The sequence below is a fragment of the Punica granatum genome, chromosome 2, assembly GCF_007655135.1.
Source record: "Punica granatum isolate Tunisia-2019 chromosome 2, ASM765513v2, whole genome shotgun sequence".
NCBI classification, from domain to species: Eukaryota; Viridiplantae; Streptophyta; class Magnoliopsida; order Myrtales; family Lythraceae; genus Punica; species Punica granatum.
Genome location: NC_045128.1, coordinates 33,515,261 through 33,527,576, shown reverse-complemented (window position 1 = coordinate 33,527,576; position 12,316 = coordinate 33,515,261). Strand labels below are relative to the sequence as shown.

General features: G+C 37.9%; 2 protein-coding genes across 2 annotated transcripts; both read right to left on the bottom strand.

Moving 5' to 3' along the window:
- Window positions 1–806: 806 nt before the first annotated feature.
- Window positions 807–2,249, bottom strand: LOC116193893 (cationic peroxidase 2-like). Its single transcript, XM_031522635.1, is given in 4 exon segments — window positions 807–1,114; window positions 1,117–1,251; window positions 2,073–2,159; window positions 2,162–2,249. Coding segments are annotated over 4 exon segments (618 nt in total).
- A 5,599-nt stretch (window positions 2,250–7,848) lies between these two features.
- LOC116197208 (methylesterase 17) lies at window positions 7,849–12,076 on the bottom strand. The gene is made up of 5 exons (XM_031527261.1): window positions 11,679–12,076; window positions 11,219–11,359; window positions 9,595–9,729; window positions 8,276–9,380; window positions 7,849–8,181 (listed from the first exon to the last, which is right to left on the bottom strand). The coding sequence occupies exons 1-4, from the start codon at window positions 11,934–11,936 to the stop codon at window positions 9,108–9,110; spliced, it is 807 nt and encodes a 268-aa protein (XP_031383121.1). The 5' UTR covers window positions 11,937–12,076; the 3' UTR covers window positions 7,849–8,181; window positions 8,276–9,107.
- Window positions 12,077–12,316: the final 240 nt, after the last annotated feature.

Here is a 12,316-nt window from a genome sequence, read left to right as displayed (position 1 = left end):
TTTTTTTTAACCATTCAATTTAATTTTTAATATTAAATTCTCTCAACTATTCATTACTTTTCCACAATTCAACAATACAATCATTACTTAATCATTACTTTCTCTCAATTATTTATTACTTTTTCATTTTTTTTCTCATAGTGACTACATTTAGGTTTTTACATAGCTTGATTTTTTTCATTCTCTTTCAAGCTATGGAAATTAACCAGAGTCTTTGAACTATACTTACCAAGAGTAACAAGATCTTGAGTGCACAACCTGAAATCGGCAAACTTCTTCTTCTGCACGTCCATGGAGTCGAACTCTCCTGGTAGATTCAATGTGTCCGATGCCTGAGAAACTCGCCAATCTCTCCCCAGTCGGCACTTCCCAGCTTGGTCCATTCATATGCATACTTCAAATCATTACATGAAGAAAACCTAATTAACGATCGATCGACATGGATCGAGGATAAACCAATCGGAAATTGGGGGTTGATAATTGTGAATTTTTCAAGAACACGATCGAGGATAAGAATGCTTGAAGCGGGAGAAAAAACTGCCCCCTCTAAGTGAATTTGCATGAGAATAGGAGATATGGTTTTTGGAGGCTATGACCACATGTTTAAAAAAAAAATTGAACGTGTATTTCATTTTCCCAATGTCACGTGTCCTTATTGCATGTCTTACAAAGTGATTCAATCGGCCATTCACACGTGTCCCCGAATGAATTCTTCAGGAAATTAATTTTATGCCGGTAAAAATAATAATGAAAAATATTTTATATATCAATCTCATATTAATGATGTGAATGAAATAATTTTATTCCTAATAACCAGCAATTTGAAATTTATTTATCGTAGAACATATCTTCCTTATTTCTCCGTCAGCTCTAGTCTCGATACCGATATTGCTCATCTTAATCATCGCCTGACCAAACTCGGCGTTGAAGTTCAGTCCACTAGGGCCCCCGAACGCCAAGAACTGCTGCAAAAACGCCCTCGTGGTGGGTTCCGTCCAGAGCTTCTGATCGGAGTCAAGGATCCCGCAACCGTTTCTGAGGTTTGTGAAGAACGAACTGTCGAAGCGGTCGGGGCTTCCTGTATCGAGGGTGACCCTCCTGGAGCTGTCTCCCCTTGGGGGCAGAGCGATTGGAGCTGGGAAAGGAAGGATGGGATGATTGACGGGTTGGCTCTGCTGGCCGTCGTGTTTGTGAAGTTGTATAGCCTGTAGCTGAAGAACTGGCAGGCCGATGTTCCGATCGTGTGGCAGCCTGCATGAATCATGCATAAGTATTGCATGGAACCATAGCCCAGGGATGGAGCCAGGAATATTTATCAAGAGGGGCAAAATAGTTGATAGACATATTATTACAAGAAATTCCAAAACGACAAATTAGTTAAAAATCCATCGAATAATGTTAGTTCCTTATGGATTTTCATGGAAAAGTTTTCATGAAAAAACTTTCATCGAAATTTTTTCCCACGGAGTCCTAAGGGAATTGTCCCTTGGGAATTCGTATTATTGTTATCTTTTATTTATTCTTTAAATTTTTTAACAAAATCCCCCTTGCAAAGATAAAAGAAAAAAAACAAAGTAATTTTATTTTTTAAATAAATATTCGTTATTGTTACAATGCCAGAGGAAAACAAAAAAAGAAGAAAGGAAAAGGGAGAGATAGAAAACTCATTGAATCTATTAAACGATAATTTTGAAATCTTCTAATGTACCTAAAATAGTGAGAATAATCACTCTTCTCTTTTAACCTACACGAAAAGGAAAGAGCTCCCAAATTTACCAAATACAAAAGAATGGAAAGAGAATAATAAGTGGATAGTTATGTATATTGAGGGGCAAAATTAGAGAAATTTTCAAATATAAACAGGGTAGGGGGCATTCCTTTATAGTTGTGGGGGCATTAATAACAAATGCATCAATTACAAGTAGAGTTATGATTTTTGTCAAAGATCTCGGGAGGAGGGGACATAGCCTCGTCCCTGCCATAGTTTGATATATATATATATATATATATATATATATTTCATTCTCTTTCACGTGTTAATTTGCTAGGGAAATCAAGCAGAGTCTCTGAACTATACTTTACGACAAGAATAACAAGATCTTGAGTGCTCAACCCGAAATTGGCGAACTTCTTCTTCTGCACGTCCACGAAGTCGAACGGTCCGGTAGATTCAATGTGTCAAAGGCCTGAGAAACCCACCCATCTCTCCGACCGGTCGGCACATCCCAGCTTGGTTCATTCGTCTGCATGTTTCAAATCATTACATTAATATGGATTTAAGGTTTATTATCCGAAAGTCACATATACATAAATAGATTGTACACTTTTATAATCCTTACAAATGTTGATCGCTCCCCGTTGTGATTGCCTCCCTCTCATTCTCTCTATATATATAGCTATGCATGGGATGCTCTTGCCTGGAACTGTCTCCATCTTCGGGGTAGAGCGATTGAAAGAGGGTAAGGTGCTTATTTTTCGTAAGGTGAGGGAATTCTCCATGAGGGTCCTAATTTTGTCCGAGCACCATGCTCCTCCACTGAACCCGTGAACGAGTACGAAGTGCGGCTATTGCGGCCTGGTCGTTGGCTCTGCCTTCTGAACAACCTCTTCCATGGAAGAATATTACGGACTCATTGTGATTTGATCCATTACCTAAATTATAAACTCCTCTCTTCGTATATGTAAATATGTATTTGCATAAAACATTATCGATTTTAAAGTTATAATAAGAGTTAATTCTATTTAAAATATCTAATTATTTTATCAGTGTTATGTGAATAAATGTAATTAAGGATAAAAAAGTGTCCAATCTATTTATGTATATGCGACTTTAAGTGTCTGTATTTTAAGTTAGATATGTAAATACATATATATAAATATGTTTCCACATAAAATGTTATCGATCTTAAATATATTATAATAAGAGTAAATCCTATTCAAAATAACTAATTGCGTTACAAGTTTTGTGCGGATAAAAGTAATTGACATGTCATTATAAGATTAATGACTCATAATGAGTCAGCAAATATATATGTAAATATAACATATGTCTTAAAATAATTTTCTTCAATTTTACCCCCTTTATACTTAATTCTGGAATCACTCCCTGGGCAGGTTGGCAAGAGCATCCCATGCATAGCTCTATATATAGAGAGAATGAGAGGGGGACAATCACAACAGAGAGCGGTCAACATTTGTTGGGGAAAAACGATAGTAAGAGAAGACGGTTAATCGCATAGTGAGAGAGCATTTCATTTTAACCAAAAGAGAATTACAAAAAGAAAAATTTCATGAGCGAGTGAAGTATAGGTGGCTTTACTCTCCATAGTAAACCTTAAATGACTTTTTATTGGTGAAAACACGAAATGTTTTTCAATCACAAATTAAGCCTAAACAATCTAAGGCTATTTAGTGTTGTATAATGATTACATGTAGATCTAGACAAGAATCTATATTAATTCATATATATCGTACATAGATTCTCCTCCTAAAGGGGGTGAAATATATAATTCTGCTATATAAGATTTTCTGCGGAAGTTCGGCGTGACAAGCTAACTTATCGAACTAATACTAATTAATAGTCCAATTTATAGAAGTTTCCAAAAATAAGTATAAGCCATGCATCAATTAAAAGAGTTGACCTCATTAGCTAGATGAAGGTATATATTCCAATGAAATATGGAATGGATCAGAATATCAAAAATGTGAGGAGGACCAATGAATATACTGAAGGAATTTGATTAAAGGTGGAACTTTTTTTAAAATAAAATAAAAAACGAGCCGAAGCCAGTTGCAATAAATAAAAGTCAAGTTTTTTTTTTTGTGTAGAAGTGTTTTTTTCGATTATATGGGAATTCCAAATTAAGTGTTTGCTTTGAAATCGCAATGAGCTACAATTAAGAATGATAGGTCAACAGCTTGAAGTCAAAGTACATGTGTTAATGAACTAAAGCATTTCCACGGAGTACTCAGTGATACTCGGTGCATCCGAATCTGCGTTGACATAAATTACTAAGAAGGCCAGCTCTTTCACAAGATATATAATGAGTAAAATATCAATTTAGTCCCTGGGATGGACGAGTTACATCACTTGAATCCCTTTAGACGAAAACGGTATCAAGTTAGTCCCTTATAACATCAGTTAGGTCCTTTGCCTCATCAAATGGGTCCTCTTAAAAAATCTCATCTTTACTGATTTTGAGGCAGCCCTAGAACCTCTAGATGATGACGATGATGATGCAAGAATGTTAGTGAATATTTTGAGTGGAGTGAATAAGCCTAAGAGAGAGGTGCATTTGTACTTTAAATATCTGCAAGTAGATCTGCCAGAGGAAGCTAATGCAGAGGAGGTTAGACAGCTTATGGCAATGCAAGAAGAAGCTGCTCATGAAGAGCATGCTATTGTGGAATATGAGCAACCAATCGAGGAAAATGACAGTAGGAGAAGCACAAACACTTCAGAGGATGACACTGCAAAAGAAAGCGCATACAAGTTAGGTCTTGATGCAAAGGAATGGGATGTAGAGGATGATAATGTGGAGCTCTTAGCATCCACTGACCCTGGTCTTGAGGAGTTTAATGATCAGTTTCATGAGGAGCTTCATAAGGGTAAAGGATGTGAAGAAGGTGAAGGAGATGAAGGAGAATAAGTAGGTGAAGGACAACAAGTAGCTGCACAGTATGGTAAGAGATTGAAGAAGAAATGCATTGTGAGAACACTATTTCCAGGAAGCTCTCGACCAAGGTTTATAGGAACCTCTCGACTTGGATATAAGACAAAAAGGAGTTTTAAGGAGATTACTGCCGTGCAAGGGAGAACTTATTTGCTAGACATATGAATGATGATCATGAAGGAGGGAATGTAGTTGGTCTTGCCAGAGCTACTACTTTTACTGCCAAGAAGTTAAGCAAGACCTTCCACAGGTCCTGTTGCAAGAAATGCATCACAAGAAGCCTTTGAAGAGTTCGAAGATGGCCATAAAATAGAAGAGTTGAAGTCAATCAAAGATGAGGACTCAGATGATGAAGGCAGCAGCCCATCATTTAACCATGAAGATGACATGAGTGTTGTCATCACTGTAGGAATGGAACTTCCCAATTTTGATATGTTCAAGATTGCAGTGAGCGATTTGAATATCTCTATTGGCAAGGAAGTAGACTTTGTAAAGAATGATAGCAATATGGTGAGGGCTGTATGTGTTAAGAGAAATAAGGACAAGATGAACAATGAGGACAACTAGGATGGGTGTCTTTAGGCCATACTTTGCTTTTAAAACAAGGCCCTAGGAGTGTTGATGGTAAAGACATTTACCTCTAACCATACATGTGCTAGAAGGATGACCAACAAGTTGGCAACAAGGCAGTGGATACCAGAGAAGTTGGTGCCTATTATCAGGGTCCAACTAGACTTAAATGAGCAGAGCATATGACCATATGATCCATAAGTATAAAGTTCAGATGCATGATGCTATGGTGTGGAGAGCTTTGAAATTGGCTTGTGAGCTTTATGAAGGGGAAGAGAAGGAGTAATATGCCAAGTTGTGTGATTAAGATGATGAGATGTTAAAGAGAAATCCAGGCTCAACTATAGGCTTGCAATGCACACCCTACACACACAAGTTCAAAAGGATGTACATATGTTTGCAGGCTTGCAAAGCAGGGTTTATGGCAGGCTATAGACCCCTGTTTGGATTGGATGGATACTTCCTCAAGGGGTACTATGGAGGCTAGTTGCTACCTGCTGTGAGCCAGGATGAGAACAAGCCTTTCTTTTGGCATTTGCAATTATGGATACAGAGAACAAAGATAATTGGACTTGGTTTTTGGTGCTGCTAGTCAATGACTTAAGGGATCCAAGGGAGAAGCATTACACTTTCATCTCTGACATGCAAAATGTAACATTCTTCTATTATGTTTATTTATATTAAATGGTCTTTCTAGTGAATAATAATATCCCATCATTTAAATTGCAGGGATTAAGGTGCCTTACAAGTACTCTGTCCTGGTGCACCACATAGATTTTGTGCTAGTAATATTTGGGCTAACTTCACCAAGAATTTTAAAGGAAGAGACTTCAAGAGGGCATTTGGGAATGTGCTAAATCCGCCACAAAATAACATTTTAAAGAATCCATGAAGGTCATTGAAAGGATTACTGCAACATAGTTGGGGAAAATTCCTGAGGACAAGTGGACTAGGTCAACATTCGACACTGACACTAAGAACCAGGCCCTCGCATCCAATATGTGTGAGCAGCTCAATGCTGCAATTTCTGAAGTATAGATGTAAGCCAATAATCACTTTGGTTGAATGTGTGAGGATGTATATTACGAAGAAGATGGTGAAGAGCAAGACCATGTTTGCCAAGTATTCAGGTTCTATCTACCAGTAGTCCAATCTAAGTTGGACAAACTGAAAGAGAAGTCAATGTTATGGACTCCACATTGGTCAAGGGATCTTGACATGGCAAGGTTTGAGGTAACTTGCCCTCCACATTCTAAATGTGTTGTTGACCTAGTTGAGAGGACATGCTCTTGTAGATCTTGGGACCTGTCTGGCATTCCTCATATTCATGCCATTGCTTGCATGAAACATGACGGTCAAAATCCTGAAGGCCATGTTAGTCATTGGCTTAAGCAAGAGACTAGCCAGTTGATATACTCTCATTACATCGAGTCTGTGGCTGGCGATGCATTTTGGGAGAGAACTGGACAAGACCCTATTTAGCCTCCCACTAGGAAAAGAAAACAACCAAGCAAACAAAAAACAAAGAGAAAGAAAGCATCGGAGGAAAGCTCTGCTCCTTGTAGGATGAAAAGGAAGCTTGGCCTCCAAAGGTGCTCAAGGTGCAAACATGTCGGACACAAGAAAGGAAGTTGTAGGGAAAAACTTAGCTTTTTCATCAGCTGCTTGTGGGGTACCAGAGGCACCTAATATGCAAGGGAATGAGGCAGCTAATATACCAATTCAAGAGGATCTATAGAAGCAATAGTAGCAACTTCATGAGGAAAAACAAGTGGAAGCTTAAGAAGTGGAAATCTCAAAAAATTTTGGGCCTCCCTAGTTATCACAACCCTCTCAAAGTGAGCATAGGACCACACAAGTATATTTATTTATGTTGATATAGTGAGTGAGTTATGATGAATGATCATAATGTCATATTGCTTCTTGCGTGCCTTGGCAATGGTCTCCCTTGGCTGATGTGCTTGCAGGATTACAACTCAATCCTCCAGGTAGACGTGTATTCAGGCCCCCTTCAATGAGACATACAGTGAGGCCTCTCCCACAAATACTCCACATGCAATGAGTCCCTTTCCTAGAGCTGCTCCACCTGCAATGAGGCGCCTTCCTATAGCTCCTATCGCATAAGGACCAATGAGGCCCCCTTCCAAAGCTCTCTTGCCGGTGAAAACCATCCAAGGTGCTAGTGTTGGAACTACTAAGAGGTTTGCAGCCTACATGGATCCAAGAGCACCAATGCCTCCTGCTGCATAGGATCTTTGAAAATTGCTATTTTTGTTTTCCGAATTAAGTTGACTTGCTTTTTGTGGAGGTTGTCATAGAAGTGAATGGCAGAAAGATGGATTTTGGTTGATCATTTTGTAAATTCTATGACTTTTTGAGTTTACAAGATGAATGATATGGTGTCCTTATATGGAGTATTTGGCCAAGAAGTGGAATTATTTTGTTATAGTAATGATTTTTGATTCATTTTGTGCAAGACAATATCTGTTGGATGGTTATTTATTGTAAGGATGTTAGTTTGCTCCTGGAAGTTGTCCAGTCCCTTGTGTCTACTCATTTTGGAATTGTTAAATAAATTGTCAAAGATGTACCGAAGAAAGAGATGTCTGTACTCACATTTATGCCATTTCATTAACAGGAAAATATGAGTTACGTTACATACCAAATACCCTCATACACTACTTTGAACTATCCTCATACACTAGTTTCTAAAAGCAAATCCAATAAAAATCAATACTAACAAGAACACCGATATTATGCAAACAATTTTGAGCTTCTTCATTCTGTATTCATACTTGATAACCTTTCTCTTTAGCTTTCGAATTACAACTTCATCAACTTCAGTTTGTGCAGCCTCCATGCACCCTGAATCAGCATCAACAACCACTTCACATACCTCATCCAACCATTGGAAGTATCCACAGTTTACTGCTTTGTTCTTCACCATCACCATCATGAAATTGAAGAAAGAAAATGCATCACCATAACATGTCAATAAACAAACATTCAAATAACATGGTCCTCAAATATACCTGAAAGAAAGGACACATCAGAAATTGCCTGCCATGGTTTCTACGGGTCCTCGAAGTTAGTAAGAGAGCCTTCCTCCCATAGCCACAAAACCACTGTGAATGATTTGCTCGATCTCCCATGGATACGCAGCTACTGTGACTCAATTCCACATCGGACCTCTTCTTTAAACGATCTCCCATAGCATATTGCACCTTCATGCTTGTCGATTACCTAAACAGAAGGAAGAAGGAGGGAAGGGAGAGCTTCGATTTTCGATTTGGTACCAGTCAGTGAGGAAAAAGAGCAAAGGAGTTGAGAGGGAGCTGGGGGTTGCGATCTTGGGGTTTAGGATGTGTAAATGCATACAAATCTTGGGCTATAAGGACTAGATTGATGTCAAGAAATAATCTTGAATTTGAGAAATACTAAAAACAAAGAGAAAATAGCAAAATAAAATGCAAGGACCTTTTTGATAGTCAGCCCATTGGGGTCCTTAATGGTATGACGGTAGGGAAGGAGGGACCAAAAAGATGTAATAGAAAACCTATTTGATGTGGCAAAGCATCCAACTGATGTGGCAAAGGGACCTACCTTATGTTACGAGAGACTAACTTGAGATCGTTTTCGTCTGAGGGACTCGAGTGATGTAACTCGTCCATCTCATGGGCGAAATTGATATTTAACTCGATATGTAATATATATCATAGAAAATGTAAATTTGTCATCGAATTTATTTTTATTTCATAATGAAGAATGTTTCCCATGAAAGAACACGAAATTTCAAATCAACTAATCTACCAAATATGTATATATATGGCAAATTAACCAGTTCTTATTCTTGTAAGTTAGAAATCAGAAGGAAGCTGAAATTTTCACGAGCAACCCGAAGAGGGAGAATGTGGACGAGAAGAACGGGCTGTGATCACTGTCGAGGAAGTAAGTCTCCGCAGGGGGCCACTTCTTTATCATTGCTTCCTGCTGCTCAGGCTTAATGACATTGTCATGCATCGTCCCGATATAGACTCGTGGTACCTTGTCCACGTCTTCATTGTCCTTGGTGAACCGGGCGGTTTGAAGGGCAAGAATCGGTCCGGGCTTCAACAGCATGGCAGCTAAGGTGGAGTCCTAATATATATATATATATATATATATATATGTGGAAGAAAAATTAAAAGTGGCAATAATAATGCTTTGGCATGTAATTGAAGAAAAATCATATTGTAATTGAATTTTGATGGTTTTTGACCTCGGAGTTTTCTTTTTATGGTTATGACAAGTAAATTGAACAAAAAATATACACTGTACAGCAAATAGAAAAATTATTGTGCTTCAATTTTACCTCTAGGGGGCTCATTTGGTATATGATCTTGCGCTGGAATTCTTTCTTCACAATCATACTTGTTGGGGGTTTGTCAAGCCCTAGCCCGAACTGGAATTCGTTAACGTCCCCGAATTCCGACAGATCAGGCACTCCCTACAACCGAGAAAGGAAGATATGCACATTTTCAGCACGAAACTGTACAGAGTACTTTGTCCAAAAAATCTGAAAGTTTTAACAAGACGGTTGTTCTAATTTTTGGTTCGTTGGATTATCATGATATACTCGAACTTTGAAATAATAAGATGCCTAAAATACATAATATATTTGAGATCGATACGAGAGTCATACAAATGAATTATATATATATATATATAAATATTTAGATTCGGAAAGATAAGATAGTAAAATATTCTTGATGAAGAAATGTATGGGCCATTATGTCCAACACGAAAAAACTTGTGGGGAAGGGAAGCAACAATTGTGAACCGTCAGCCGACCCCATCATCTAAATTGACAATGACATTTACTAATAAATTGACGACAAACCAATGCGTACATGACGACAAAATTTTGCTCAATTACAAAAATTGATTGAACAAGTGACCATTTATATTCCCTAATTTCCTACCACCACAACGACGAACATTTAAATATATATGTACATATACATATCTTCCTGTTCCTAATGATACGATCGGTTTGATTAATTTCCAGTTCCATGTTATATTGAAGTTTTCATTGTTCCTATATTGAAGTTATCATTGTCCCATAATTAGACCCATCACATGGATGACGATCTAGGCAATAAAGGTTGAAAGCCACCTTGTGAATGGAGCCAATTTAGGGTTTGGACAATTTTTATGGGCAGAGACTGAATATTTCTGGTCAGTCACCCTTAATTATTACTTCCAACCTGAATATTTATTACTCCCAGCCGCAAGTTTCAATTGTCCCCAAGCAATTTTGCCTTTATAATTATGGCTACATAAATATGTAAAAACCAAACCATACGTATGCAGACTTACACCAACAAAAAAAAGCACCATATTACATGCATGCATTTCAATGACCGATGTATAACATCATCATCTTCAAAGCATATAATGTATTTTTGGTTTTGAGACGCAAACACGTCTTTTTTTCTTTTTTTTATCGTCAATGAGTAAACCTATCTCGACACGTACATTGAAGCTGACCATGCATTTATCTGGTACGAACTTCCCTGCCAGATGAATTAAAATACAAGAAGACAAATTTCCTACAGGTTCATCACTTATTGGATTCTTCTACTGCCCTCTCTCCAACGTCAAACATATCTGGCCTCTTAATTTTATATGATTTTATACAAATATATATATTATATATATATATATAAACAGAAATATAGCGTATATATAAATATATATATCTAAATCATCTTGAGGATAATGAAGTCCACGGCAATCCCATTTTCTTGTGATGATATACAGTTGGCACCCATTTTGCTTCTAACGGCGAAATTTCTATATATTTATAATTTTTCTATTTTGAAAATTCCAATAGTGAAAACGAAAGATAGATATGGGGATCAAAGTACTGATCAATTTAGACGGAGACAATTAACGGAACTGAATGATCGAGATGAGTTAAGAGACGTATTTACATCTTTCACGTCTTGTTCTGTATGAAATCCGGCTCGCAGCATCGTCCCCGCCACGTAAACTGCCACTCTGATTTTCCGAGCAAATTTGCCGGTGGCTTGAGTCAGGCTCAGCCCTCCTGCACTGTGCCCTACCAGTATCACCTGACAAAAAGTTTATACGGAGATATGGATAACAATATCATCAATAACTCTCATCAAATACATGCATTAATTAGATAAAAGATACTTCATGAGATTATTACTAATTTTTTTGTTTCAATAGATGCATGGATTATTGAGAAGTATATCACATTTATGTCGAAACTCTCATTTTCTCGAATTAGATCAATCTGATATTACAGACGATGGACCTAATAAGATCATTTGATGAAGGTGAACTAGCTTTTTGTAGGTCTTATATTACCAATCAAAATAATCAGGCCAGTAAGGTGATTATGGATCTGAGAGATTGAATAATTACCTGTTCGGTTTCGGGAAGGGAAGACATGAAGTCTATTAGAGGCTTGTTGTATTCGTTGAATGAGTGAATCGAGTTAGAGTCTGATGAGTCGATCCCCGCGCTCTTGAGGTCGATGCAAGATACCCGGTAGCTGGAGTTCTCCATGAGAGTCCTAATCTTGTACCAGCACCATGCTCCTCCACCGATCCCGTGCACGAGTACAAAGTGCAGCTGTTGCGGCCTCGTTGTTGGCTCTGCCTTCTCGGCGACCTCTCCCATGGAAGAATATTCCGGTGAAGAGATGATCGATCAAGAGTTGGATATTGTATATACTCGCCCACCTCGAAGAAACTGATGATCAATATGCACCCGCTGTCATCCATATATATAGTGGGAACCGCCTGGAGGGAGGGAGAGTCGTAATTTCTTTTTCTCTTATTTATTTATTTTTTCTTATTTTTCTTCAACCTTTGTGTTTGCTTCTGTGTAATCATTACTCCAGGTCTAGAAAGCTATTGTTGTATGTGATCAAGTCCACCACAAGCAATTGTGACCAATTGATCCAATCCCTTGGAACGAGGTGGTTGATATGTGGGCACTACTATTAAGGAAGTCAATTCTGGATATATTGGCAATCAATATTGTGTCTTTATTCTCTT